Source organism: Rana temporaria, chromosome 3 (genome assembly GCF_905171775.1).
Source record: "Rana temporaria chromosome 3, aRanTem1.1, whole genome shotgun sequence".
Lineage (NCBI taxonomy): Eukaryota > Metazoa > Chordata > Amphibia > Anura > Ranidae > Rana > Rana temporaria.
The window spans coordinates 144005382-144019863 of NC_053491.1; the positions used below are offsets into that span (position 1 = coordinate 144005382).

The window sequence follows — 14482 nt, forward strand, 5'->3', positions numbered from 1 at the left end:
TGTTGGGATATTTTTTTATAACCCAACCCTGCTTTAATAAACTTCTCCACAACTTTATCCCTGACCAGTCTCTGTGTGTTCCTGGGCCTTCATGATGCCGTTTGTTCAGTAAGGTTCTTTAACAAAACTCTAAGGGTTTCCCAGAACAGCTGGGTTTATATTAAATTACACACAAGTGGATTCTATTTACAAATTAGGTGACTTCTGAAAGCAATTGGGTCCACTATATTTTAGTCAGGGGTATCAGAGGAAAGGGGGCTGAATACATCTGCACGTATCAGGTGTATATTTGTAAAAAAAAAAAAAAAAAAAAAACATTTATCATTTTCCTTCCACTTCATAAATATGTGTTGGTCTATCACAAAAAAAAACCAAAAAAAAAACACAACTCAATAACATACATTTATGTTTTTTGTTGCAACATGAAAACATTTGGAAAATTTCAAGGGGTACGAATATTTTTTCAAGGCACTGTAACATCCCCACCAAAACGAAGAGTGGATGAATCCTGGACTGAGAGTAGAAGGCCAGTAATGGAAAGTCTAAAAATCATCCAGGAAACCAAATGACCCCATCTCCAGCTGTATCTGTGGATACCCAGAAGGAAATGACACACAAAGAAAAACAATACCAACATGGTCCTAACACAAAGGCTAGAAACTAAGTATAGCAAAACTGTAGCTGAACGGAAAAACTCCAGCTGCAGCCAGTGCCAGCACTGACTGCCCCCACAAACTAGAGGTTGTTGAAAATCACAAGAATACAAAAAAGGGCTAGCAGAGGGACAGGCATCAACAAATAACCTGAACACAGATGTGATGTTGGCAGGAATATCAACAGAGATGTTAGGAAAGAGGGTAATACAGATCTAATGGATTTTACAAGGAATGCCCAGGCCTGAGAAAAACAAGGGGACTCAAGAAAGGGTAGACCTCTTAATTTTGAGTAAAAAAAAAAAAAAAAGATGGGATGGGAACATTCTTAAACAGTTCCCCACAGGAACTTGGGTAGAATAAAACCCCTAGTCTCTAAAAACGCACAATGTCTGCACACAGGTCTGCTATGCGTACAAAAAAAAAAGAAAAAAAAAAAAGGTCTGTAAGCTGACCAAAGGGAAGTCCAGAAAAAAATCTAGCTTCTAGCCACAGGAAACTGCCTTCCAGGCAAGCACCCAGATTGTAACTGATTGCACAGATGCTCAAGGGTAATAGATGCCCTATTTCAAGGAGGCAGAGTGTCTCATTCTGGAACCATGAAGCTTGTGAAATCTGAAGACCAATCCCAGAAGGCAGAATGAGGGCCAAGCCAGGACATGGCTTCTGAAACTAAGGAATAGTGGAAACCAGGAGGTCAAATCACCCTAAAAAAAAAAAAGGGATGAGAATCAGAATGCCCCAAGATTTCCTAGCTGTAAAAAATAGTTACCCTCCCCCCCCCCCCCCCTCCTAACGCTATCCACTATAGTTACCCTTCCCCCCATGCCGCAGACCGGTGCTGGTCCATGGCCTCTGCACCTGCGAAGGCTGCACTCTAAGAGCTGCGGAGGGTGAGTAGAGAGACATCTTCTCTCCCCGCCCCCCTTCATCATCGCTGATCTGCCTTTTCAGCCAGGCCGCAAAGGCTGTGCCATCAGAGGTGTGGCGAGCAAGCAGAAATGCGCTGGTTTACAAGCTCAGGTGCAATAGAGCTAGTGGCACGCTGCAGCCAGTGGCAAGTTATGTGGCAGATGACAAGCTGCATCTGGCAGCCGACGATGTGGCAAGTGACAAGCTGCATCTGGTTGCAGGCAATGTGGCAAGTGACAAGCTGCATCTGGTTGCAGGCAATGTGGCAAGTGACAAGCTGCATCTGGTGGCAGGCAACAAGCTGTATCTGGTGGCATGTGACATGGAAAGTGACACACTGCATCTGGCGGCAGGAGACGGTGACAAGTGACACTCAAGGCTCGCGCTGATTCTGAATTATGGCGAGTTGAACCATTTCATGTTACAATGTAATAATAGAAATAATGCACTTCAATCATCCGGACACCATATCAACCATGGTGTCATGATGATTGAAGCACCAACACCAGCCATTGCCCTGGAAAATCGGCTCCAGAGATCGAACCGCCGACCACATTAGCACCCCAACCCAAACTAAACCAGTCCCCAGTGCCAAAAAGGTTGGGGAACAATGCACTAAAGGACATCCAGTGTAGCCCAAAGTGACACTGTGCCTAAAAGGATATGCTAGCAACCTGATTTCCCAGCTAAGCACAGCCACTCAAGGTAGTTCCCAACCGCACGGAAGGGAACTTAGTAGGGAAGATATTGCGATTAAATCTTCCACACGGTATTATTACTGTTGACATAAAACCACACTCCAGAGTCAAAGAAAAGTCAGTACAGCCACTGGGTCCCTGTAGAGGGCCACAACTCTGTCAGGTAAAGTCCCGTAGGCAGGAATCACAGCCAAGACCAAATACTATGGGGGTGATTTACTAGAGGCAAATCCACTTTGCACTACAAAATGCAAACTACAAGTGCAGATCCTGTAGATCCTAGGGGGACATGCAAGGAAAATAAAACAGCATTTTAGCTTGCACATGATTGGATAATAAAAATCAGCAGAGCTTCCCCTCATTTCAGCTCTACCCTTCAGATTTACAGCGATTGTACTTCTGAGTGTAATTTCAAGTGCACTTTGCACTTGTAGTGCAAAGTGGATTTTCCTTTTGGAAATAACCACCTAAATATGATAGGTCCTGCCCAGGAAAGCAATGTCGAAAAGGGGGGACTCCTAAGAAGGGCACATGCTGCAATCCACGAAGAGGTAAGAACAACCAATAAGGGATCCAATTCTAAGGGAAGGATAAGTAGCAGACAGTTGAATGGAGTCAGGGAATGTATAAGAAAGAAAAGTGTCAAAAGGCTAATCTGACAGATCCTAAACACAGAGAACTGCACTATAGGAGCCAAAAACAGGCTTGTAGGCGTTACCCTGCACTAATGAACCTGCGCAACTGCAATAAAAACCTCCAGCCCTTCTGATCGCTGCTGGCGGTGCCAGCGAGCTAAGGGCACGCTCTTCCACATCTATTGGACCTGTCCCTTAATAGTCCCGTTTTGGACCGCAACAACTATTGACCCGACTCTTCGAGGCACCCATACCCTGGACCCACAGATGTTGTTCTCACAGCGGCATGGTGCCCGATAGCCCTCCACTGGAAGAGGACTGCACCCCCATCACAGGAAGCCCTTTTACGCTAGGGTCAAAGATGTTGAGATAATGGAGAGAATGACGGCCAGACTGAGAGACAGACTTGACGACCACGACAGTGTCTGGGAGTGGTGGCGCTCTCGGGAGGACCCACCCTGATCCGGCGGTCGACATTAGAAGGTACTTCTCCCCCTTATTTTGCTGCTTATTTGGTCCCCCTCCTTTCCTTCTCTTTCTGTTTCTCCTTTTTTCTCCCCCCTCTCCCACTTCCTTCCTCTCTCACTTCTTTAAGTATATTTCGAGGCACTGAACGCTACATATTCCTCTAGAGACACTGCTACTATTGTTAATTTGTGTGATGCCATGGTTTACAGGAGGATCCCTCTTGCAGGGTTCCGACATTTGCATACTAGACGATGCTCTCGTTTTAATTCTGCCTATGTCTACTTGCCATTTTTGTACCACTGTTCGACTGTTTTATTTTTCTAAAAGATCAATAAAAAACTGTTATTTGAAAAAAAAAAAACTCCAGCCTTCTGTGGCAAAAGCAAGGGGGGGGGGGGCGCTACAACCAAAGGAAAGGTGAGTAGTGAACATGTAGAGAGGGCATCAATAAGGGCATATAGAGGTCAGGGAACAAGTAAAATATATCTCATGCAGAGAAACCGCTAGGCAGAATTGGACCAGAGCCACAAGAAAAGCAGGTATCCCAGACACACCACCACCCCAAAGCCCATGCATGACTGCATACAAGCCAATAGAATATGCAGTCAAATCCATGCATACGGAACACATACTGTAGAACAGGGGTGTCGAACTCAATTTCATCGTGGGCCGCATCAGTATTAGGATTGCCCTCAAAAGGGCCGGTTGTATCTGTAAGATTAGATGTCCAGCGCATCTCCTGCCCTTACATTAGATGTCAAGAGCCACCCCACCATCAGAAGTTGAGCCCCCCTTACATCCCAGTGCACCCCCCTTACCTTATGCTGCTGCTGGGAAGAAGATGGATGCATTGCTTGAAAGCAGAAAGTAAGGGTCTTGAGGAGGACCAGAAAAGGGCTGGAGCTCTCCTGGAGGGCCCGATTAGGCCCGCGGGCCTTGTATTTGACACCTGTGCTGTAGATGTTATAACTGCTTGCTGTGCCATGAGGTCCACTTATAATACAAAAGTATAGTATAACTCCGGTGGCTGGTCGGCAAGCAGTTAATATATATTTATAACAACAAGGGGAATCCAAAACCACCCCATATTTATTTCAAGGCACCATAGAAAGAAAATGGCTGCAACATAGTAATCACAGACCACAAAGTAGCCATATATCTAGAGACTTTGAGGCATGTAAAAAAACAGCCATTTGGTATATTTAGAAAATACTTTATTGCTACAAAGTTGGGCTCAAATTGAACCTACAAATTATAAAAATAGTTGAACAAAGAAGCTCCCTCCAACACCATCACTCCTGAAGGTGGCACCATAACCAATGGTAAGGGATCAATATCTTCGCTGTGCCATTCAATGAACACAGGGGAAACGTTTTTTCAACCGATAAATTCGAGAAAAAAAACAAAGAGGGTGTCCAAAAGACCTCTGTACTAGGAGAATAACAAATCCCAAAAGGGTGCAGGCATCAGCTTAAGGGAGTATAGAGAGTATGGAGAGCAGTAATTGATGACAGAATTCAGGTATTGGGGGTCTATGGACTTAAGTCTCTGAAATATCCCCTGGTTATGTAAGGGGTTGGGGGGGGGGGGAAGAACCCCAAGGACATAGTGAAGAGAAATGGTCAACTTTTGTCAGTAAGGGAAGGTTTACAAGGATATGTCAACAGGAGGGGTGTGTAACCTGTCTGCCAAACCATCAGGGAGGCATGCGATTGGCCCCAAATACATTCTGCAGCAGAAAAACGACCCATAACATGCAGCCAATGTCATTAAAAACCATCTTCAGTGTAAAATACAACACAATGTACTGGAAGTGATGGTTTGGCCCCCACTGAACCCTGATGTCAACTTTGAGTCTGTCTGGGATTACATGGCGACAGAAGGATTTGAGGCAGCCTACATCCACAGAACAACTGTGGTTATTTGTGGATATTTAGAACAACCTAAAAAAACTGTGTATAAAAAGTAAACCTAGAAGAATTGAGGAACTGATGTGGTTTTGGAGGTCAAAGGATGGTCACCAAATATTGATTTGATTTGGATTTCTATTCATTTACTTTTCATTTTATTATTTATTAAAAATAAACTATTAACACTTCTATTTCTGAAAGCCTTCTTTTACAGCATCTCACACTTGCCTGCCATTTTGCACAGTGCTGTACACTAAGGAATCTAGTTACATTTTTTCACACCACTTTCACCCAGGATTCATACATTCTTTCAACTAAATCAGACTAGATAAAAAAAATGTGTGAATCCTGGGTGAGCGTTGAGTGAAACATTAAACCAGAACTCCAGGGGCGTGTCCGGATGTGAGCAAGGCAGGACATGCTCTGTGAGAGCTCCGCATTACTCCTGCTCTTCCATCCATTTTTGGAGTGATTCGAGCCCGGTTTACCCCTGATCCTGGTGGGGGAACGTGTGGACATGAGAAGGGGAGCAGCGAAACACGGCCACCAGACCCCAAAGAGCCAGCTTCAGACTCGCTCCTCACGTGGCGCGGACGAGGCCTCGCCCGCCGCCATCTTGCATCCGTCTGCTGTAGCTGGAAGCGCCAAGAAGCCTGGGAGCAAGCCGGCTCAGATGGAGGCTCCTGAACTGCTTTTTCAGGCGGATGATCCCCAGCCTGCTCCTCCGGTCCAGGATCCGGCCCCTGGAGGCGATCACTCGGCCGATCCTGGAGGCGATCAGCGCTAGCAAGGCCGCAGTCATGGTAAGCATTGACCACCTTGCCACAGAATGCACCCTAATAAGACATGACTTGGACAAAATCAGGGGGAGGCTGACGGAGGCTGAGGGCAGGATCTCTACGGTGGAAGACGAGACACAATCCCAGGGGAATCAGTTAGCAGAGCTGCAGGCCGTAGTGAGGCTTTTACAAGACCGCGCAGATGACGCCGAAGACAGGCAAAGGAGAAATAATGTTCGCGTGGTGGGGCTCCCGGAGGGGGCGGAAGGTCCACAGTCTACCACCTTTGCAGAATTTTTTTTCAAACAGCTCCTGAATCTGGGCGAGAGACCACCAACATATGTGGTGGAACGGGCGCATAGGGTGCCTATGGGAAGGAGACCCCCTGGTGAATACCCACGTCCCTTTCTGGTGAGATTCCTTAATTACAGAGACAGGGATATGATCCTGACTGCATCCAGGAAGGCCCAAGACCTGAAGTATGAAAATGTCAAAGTAATGCTTTTCCCTGATTTCTCGGCTGAAACACAGAGAAGACGGTGTTCCTTTAATGATGTCAGGAAACGACTGCTAGAAAAAAAACACACAGTACAGCATGCTTTATCCTAGCAAACTGCGGGTTCAACATCAAGGTTCTGTGAAATGTTTTGACAACCCACGTGCTGCATGTGAATGGCTGGATAGGAACCCATGAGGAAGATTCGATGCAAGATGAGTATTGTTTTATTCCTGGGCTCGTCAGCGCTATAGGCTGGCTGCACTGTACCTGGCCACCGTGTTTATTTTTGGGTGGCAGGGCTTAGATGCCTATTACTTTTTTCTGTGCTTCTTTCTCCATTACGTGTGCATCGCAGTGCAGTACAGTTTTTTTTTTTTCCTCTTACCTGATGCTGGGAGACATATTTATTTATATTTTTCTATGGTATAGAGGGTTTTTGCTATTTCTTCTGTTCCTGTTGTTCTTCTCTTTTTACAAGTTTTCCTGAACAGTGCATGGGGAAGTCAGACTGCTCAGGACAGCTGCTGAATAAATACATTTATTATTAACATGTGTCCTATGTGCACTATCAGCCTGACGCCACTAGATGGCGGGGGTGTACTGTTATTTCCTCCACGAGGTATTAGGTCCTGACTATTTGGCTCCACATTGAAGATGTTTTGGCAGAGCTCTTTAGGGCTAAAGTAGAGGTTTTTTTTTCTTTCTCCTTTTTTTTGGTTTTTACTGCTGGACATGTGACTGTTCGGAGGACCTTTCGGAAACATCTAATTTCTTGGGTGTTTGCATTGTTTTTGGGTTGAAGCTGCATACCAGATGAAGGGGAGATTTTTTGAAGCCTTTTTGCTTTGTGGTTCAAGTTTTCTTTTATTATTATTATTTTTTATTTTTAAGATCTGGTATAATGGCAGGGGGGGGTGGGATGGTTGGGGGGAGGGGGGTTGTTTTCGGTTGTTGCTTGCTACTCAGTTCTCGGTCCTCGACCACTATGGGCCTTCTCTCAGGGTATGGTATGGTATTCTGGATTAAATTCCTGGGCAATTGTCAGAAGCACCTGGGGATTATTTGGTAAGATTGATTATGGCTAATGTGATTAAGGTGGTGTCCTGGAACATCCGAGGGTTGAATAGTAAATTTAAAAGAGCCTCAATGTTCCAGTATCTGAAGTCAGTTAAGCCGCAAGTGGTCCTCCTCCAGGAAACTCACCTGGAGGGTAGTAGAATTTTGGCCCTACGCAAACATTGGATTCAAAAGGCATCTCATGCCACGTATTCCACATTTGCCAGAGGGGTGTCTATTCTCATTAGTAGGACACTTCCTTGCACGATCCATCAGGTGATGACTGATCCGGGAGGACGATATGCAGCAGTGGTTTTGGACATGGGTAACCGCAAAATGCTACTTGTAACTGTGTATGTACCATCTCCTTTCAATGTACAATTATTGTATGATCTCTATGTTAAGTTGGCACCACATGCTCATTTGCCGCTCCTGATTATGGGGGATTTCAATGCCACATTGGCGGAGCTAGACTCCTCAAACCCTGGGCGAAGTGGGTCCCAGGACCTGTTGGCATGGGTTTCCATGGCAGGTTTAACTGACATATGGAGAGCCAAGTACCCGAACACGGTATGCTATTCCCATCTTTCACAGACACATCGCTCCTCGGCTAGGATTGATTTAGCATTTGGGAACCAGGCTATGATGTCTTATGTGAAGGGGGCGTAATATTTGGCCGGGGGTCTATCGGATCATAATCCGCTAGTTGTCTCCTCGCTCTTTCCGGCAGTTGGGGGGGTGAGGAGTTGGAGGCTGTCCCCGGGCTGGTTACAAGAAGAACAGGTCTCTACGCATTTGCTTGAGTCGGTTGATAATTACTGGGCCCTGAATGTGGATTCGGCGGACCCGCCAGTGGTCTGGGACGCCTTCAAGGCGGTAATTAGAGGCGAATCTATTACGGCTATTAAGAGAGTAAGAGTAGACCAAAACGCTGAAGTTCTGGGGTTGCAAGAAAAGGAGCGTGAATGTGCGTCTGTCCATGCCACTGACAAGACTGACGACACGTATACTGCCCTGCTAGAAGCTAGGCGCAGACTTTCCTTACATTACAACGACCTAGCACATACTGAAGCTTAACACAGGGCGAACTCGTTATTCTCGGAAGGAGATAAAAATAGCAAATTACTGGCCAGGTTGGTAGCGGATCAAAACCATATTGAACATATCTCAGTGATAAGGGGGTCAGCTAGTTAGGGACCCGACTGCAGTGATGAACGAGTTTCAGACATATTTTTCTGCCCTCTATGCTCCTATCCCGTCGTATGACCATGAGGAACTGAGAAACTTACTGGGTAGCCTGACTCTCCCCAAACTTACTGTAGGGGAAAGTTTGACCTTAGATGCGAAAATTACTAAAAAGGAGGTAGAGGCGGCAATTTTTGATTTTACATCTAATAAAGCGCCGGGTCCGGATGGATTCCCGGCGGACTTTTACAAATTGTATGCGGAACAATTAGCCCCCAGGCTAACGACTTTGTTTGCCTGTTGCTTAGAAAACAAGATACTTCCTGCGTCTATGCTAGATGCATATATTATCCTATTACCTAAGCCGGGTAAGGACCCGCTGGAATGTTCGTCTTACAGACCTATTGCCCTTCTTAATATGGATCTCAAAATTCTGACAAAAGTCCTAGCAAAGAGGCTTGCTCTGGTTATATTATCCCTAGTGAATGTGGATCAGACGGGATTTATGCCGGGTAAGTCCACAGACACAAATCTAAGGAGACTTTTTACGCATCTACAGCTCTCCAACTTGGACTCGTCCTGTAGGATAATAGTTTCTATCGATATAGAAAAGGCCTTTGACTCGGTGGACTGGCATTTTATGCATACAGTCCTGGAGTCAATGGGTTTTGGCCAGGCGTTTAGACAGTGGATCAATTTGCTTTACAGTGCGCCTAGGACGGCCATTCGCATGGGAGGGTCTACTTCTGAGTTTTTCACGATAGGGAGGGGCACGAGACAGGGTTGCCCCCTATCGCCCTTATGATGGAGCCCCTGGCAGTGGCTCTGAGAGCGTCGGAGGAGGTGAAAGCCATCAGGGTGGGGAGTATTGATGAGGGCTTGGCATTATATGCTGATGACCTTCTGTGTTTAAGGGATCCCGTGGATTCTTTGAACGCTGCTTTGGATATAATGGATAGGTTCACTACATTCTCCGGCCTGAAAGTCAATTGGGGGAAGTCATCCATACTGCCTTTAGATGAAGGGGCTAGGGCAAGAGCGAATCCCGACCTGCCTCTTCAATGGGTCACGCAAATAACGTATCTGGGGGTGAAGGTCACGGCGAGCGTGATGGACTATATGTCCCTCAACTTGCTACCACTTTTGACGTTCTTTAAACAAAAAGCACTGGTTTGGCAAAAACGTCCCTTATCATTGATTGGTAGGATTAACCTCTTGAAAATGAAAATTCTCCCGGTTATTCTATACTTTCTGAGGAACGCTCCGGTATGGATACCGAAGTCCTTCTTTCGGAAACTTGATAGTCTTACTAGTTCGTTTCTCTGGGCTCCAAAAATGCCTAGGGTGGGGTTGAAAGTCTTACAAGAACCATGGGGCCAGGGTGGTTTGGCGCTTCCAGACTGGTGCAAGTATTACTTGGCTGATCAGTTGGTGTTTGTTCACAGATGGTTGAGTTCAGATGCGGGTGATTCAGCCACGGTGCTTGAGGCTGCTCATCTCGGATCATATGAGTCTCTCCGGTTGGCCATTCATAGGGGTACGGGCAGGGACCTTCCTCTTACACATTCCATGAAAGCTACGATCAAGGCCTGGGAGGAGGTAGAGAAGTTGGCCTCTCCAAGTTATAAAGGATTTTCCCCCTCAACACCGCTGTGGATGAACCCTAAACTTCATCACTTTTACAAACTAGATGATGCACCCGGGTGGGCGTCTAAGGGGGGTAAACTACTCAAGGATGTTACTCGGGACGGGGAACTGCTAACATTTGATCAATTGAAAGCCAAACATAACCTTCCGAACTCGCAATTTTTTCGCTATTTAAGCCTGAGACATGCATATCAGTCACAATTCGGATCTCAGAAGGTTGAATCTTTCCCTTCTAGGTTGGAAGACTTACTGATGACGGAGGAACTGCCCAAGACTTTGTCAGTAACCTACAAAGAACTGTTTAAAGCTAGCCCCAAAGCGTTACTCAAGTGCAGAGAGAGGTGGGGGGCGGAGGTTCCGGGAGTACAGGGGGAGGAATGGGATGAAATGTGGGACCGTCCGTTTAAATATTTAGTGGCAGCAAGAGACAGGCTAATCCAGTTTAAATTCTTACATAGAGTATATTATACCCCGGCCAGATTGGCACTGATATATCCATCGGTGCCGGCCGAGTGCTGGAGGTGTACTTTTTCCCCTGCTGACGCGCAACATGTGTTCTGGACTTGCCCCCAGATCCAACAGCTCTGGACTGGGGTCACGGCCTGTATTGCAGAGGTGCTGGGGGTACCGGTCCCACGGGAAATTAGTGTCTGTTTACTGGGTCTGGTGGAAGAGGTGGTACCGTCTAGAGCTCACAGAACATTATTGAGTATCTTACTGTTTTATGGGAAGAAAGCCATTTTGCTCAAATAGAGGAATTCAGGGGCCCCTGAAATTGCTTTTTGGAAAGGTTTGGTGAACGCTATGCTACCGTACTATAAATCAACGTACCTATCTCGGGGATGTGTCGGGAAATTCGAGAAGGTGTGGAGGGCCTGGTATGAATCAGATCACACGGTTGGGTAAAGGGACAGATGACTAATTTATAATTAAATATGTATATAAGCTGGCCAGAGGACTTATTCCAGGTATTTCGGGGATGCTGTTTGTGACATGCCACAGAGGGGAGTATTTCTGCTAAAGTTGTCCTAGTTTAAGGCTGGTGGGGGAAGGGAACTGAGTAGGGGGGGGTGGGGGGGGGGGTTCTGGGAGGGTTTTTGTTTTGAATACGCCATCTGCGATGGCACAGTTTTTATGTTCCCGGTCATGTTGGCCGACAGTTAACCCTGGCGGTGTGCCAAGGTATGTTATTTTTTGCTTTTCTTTTTTGTTGTATGTGCATAAAACCTTTAATAAACAGAAATTAAAAAAAAAAAAAAACAGAACTCCAGGTTTACTTTCACTTTAGATAGTTTGTTTGGGCCAGCTTGGGTCAAATTAATTCTTACCACTGCAAAATAGTCTGGCCACTGGATGCTGCAATACACCATAGAAGCGTGTGCTACATAAAAGTAAGCTGTGCCATTTTCCAGCACAGCTATGAGACATTTCTATTTTGCACCTGCATGGAGACAGAGTTGGTCATCTGGCATTTTGGAAAATCAAGAATAGCCTTGTGTTTTTTATCAATAAAAAGATATTGTCGTATGACATTTCAGATTTTCAGGAACAGCCTTGTATTTTTTATGAATGAGTAGAAGACATTTTCTGACTGTTTGTGGAAGAGGCATGTCTTACTTCCAGGAACCGTCTGAACACCATGCAGGAAGACAGCACAGCTAACTGTATATAGCACAAGCTACTACAGTGTATTACAGCATCCCAGGCAACCAGACTATTCTGTAATGGTATGAATCAATTTGAACCAGGCTGGCCCAAACAAACTAAAGTAAAACTGGAATTCTAATTTAAAGTGCATGTAAACCCTTTCCTATATCCAGTGAAGTGAACAGCCTCAAATGATAAACAGAAATGAAACAAATCTCCCCACATAAGTTTTACATGTATATCTGCTGTCTTCAGCCTTCTGTATTCTTTCGAATGTGAACATGTTAGAATTTTTACTTCATCTTTTAGCAAAGGGAGGGAAGTCTGGGTATACACTGTATAGGAATTGGAGAAAATGGATAGCCGCACTCCAATAACCGTTGAGGCTGTCTTTATTAAACGAACAGCAGGTACATCACAGGGTTACAGCAATGGGAACAAGGGAACAGCCGACGCGTTTCGCACTGGATTAGTGCTTAAGCCATGAATAAGCACTAATCCAGTGCGAAACGCGTCGGCTGTTCCCTTGTTCCCATTGCTGTAACCCTGTGATGTACCTGCTGTTCATTTAATAAAGACAACCTCAACAGTTACTGGAGTGCGGCTATCCATTTTCTCTTCATTCCTATGCATGCCTAGTGCACTGCCAGCACCCTCGGTATCCTGAGTCAGCCTGTGATTGCATAGTAGACCCACCTGGAGCGGTGATTTCCTTCCTTCAATTCATCTGGGTATACACTGTGTGACAGCTGATTATAGGGGGAAGAGAGAAACTTGCAGAGCTGTGAATAGACAAGCCCTCTGCTAACCTATAGCAACCTCCTGACACAAATTTTCAGCTCCTTTTATCTCCCATGTCGGAGAGCTTGTCAGAAGGTATCATGCTGATAATAGAGGATAGAAGCAGCAGAAATACATGTGACTTAGGGCTTTGGAGAGAGAAGTAAACACTACAGATATATGTGCCACGGTCAAATTTCATGAATCGAGTTTAAATCCACTTTAAAAAAATAGACCACAAATGTGGCCTTCAATAAGGAAAGGAGAAAATAAAATTGTGCTCTGAGAACTATCAGGAGGCAAACATTTTACCTTATATGTTGCTTAGTTTTTAAAGGCAGCGACCCACGCACTGATGCACAAGAATACATAGATCAAAAGTGCAGAAGATCATGTTTCCAATTTGTTCACTCATACCTTTCGCTGAAGAGATGAAGTAATACTCTGCAGGCGCTCTCAGTTGCTTCTGGTGAATCAAGATGTTTTTTCATAATTTCAAGCACATTTATATGAACACCCTTCTCCAATAAAGTTTTTTTAATAAATGCTGCAAAATAAATAAATAATTCACATAATATTTTATGCAAGCTGTGAATACACCAACACATTCATTTTACTGTTGTGCTTGTTTGACAAACATTTTAACTGCTCTGGGGAAAGGGATTTTTACAAACTTCTGCATTTTTGAGATAAAGTATTTGGCTTCCAACAACAATATGAATATAGAATATGATTTACCATTATGGTCAGAAAGGGTGGCCAATGCGGTTGAAGACGCATGGAATACTTCCTTGGAAGAAGAATGCATTAGCATGGACAACATCACCTCTGTATGTACAGGGTACCTGATATAATGGTATATATAGTTAGTGATCAATAATGGTTTCAGGAATGTATGTAGAGTATAAATAACTGCATTACTTACTGATGTTGTTCATCCCCGATGTTATTGTGAAGCTCAGGATGGTACATAAACAGATTGTTCAGAGCCCAGCATGCAGCTTCCTAAAACATAAACAAGAGGATATTAGAGCAGTAAAAAAACAGAAACTCACAGGTGTAGCTTACCAATCCATTAGCTATGGCAGCTACATTTGTTATATTTTTTTAAGCTCTCTTATCTCTGTTTTCACCTGGTGATCTGGAGAGCAACGCATTTTCTGTATTAGAATGCCTACAGTCGGGATGAAAGGGAAACAGACACTTTTGGGCAGCCACTTTGTCAGTAAATTTAAGCCTAGTTTACATTAGTGCAGCTGCGACTTGATCAGATTTTCAGTTTGATTCTGTACTGCAACACTAGTGCATTTTGACAAGTTTTTCATGCTGCCGTGTTGTTTTTTATTTTGGAGGGGAAGGACACTGCTCAATTCACAAATGCGTGGATTTACACTTTCAGAAGTCTTAGCTTCTGCAAGTGCAAATCTCAGTTTTTTATTATTGTTCGTAACTAGTTAGTGGTTAACTTGTTTAAATGATTTAAATCAGCACTATCCAGTTGGCCTCTTTTTGTTTTATAGCCGCATTATATAAATAGTCTGACCCTGAACATGCTTACTGAACAACAGAACACATGAATAACCATTATTAGAATGTTGCGGTTTTTTCACTGT

The 14482-nt window shown here is 44.7% G+C and overlaps 1 protein-coding gene across 5 annotated transcripts in view; it reads right to left on the minus strand.

The window, feature by feature from the left end:
- Nucleotides 1-14482, minus strand: part of LRRK2 (leucine rich repeat kinase 2) — a 376481-nt gene that overhangs the window by 236735 nt on the left and 125264 nt on the right. For all 5 annotated transcript variants that reach the window (XM_040343608.1, XM_040343610.1, XM_040343612.1 and 2 more), the window contains exons 12-14: nucleotides 13795-13874; nucleotides 13608-13714; nucleotides 13287-13416 (exon numbers count right to left, since the gene is read on the minus strand). In XM_040343608.1, the coding sequence (XP_040199542.1) occupies nucleotides 13287-13416; nucleotides 13608-13714; nucleotides 13795-13874 (317 nt within the window). The remainder of the gene's footprint in view (nucleotides 1-13286; nucleotides 13417-13607; nucleotides 13715-13794; nucleotides 13875-14482) is intronic.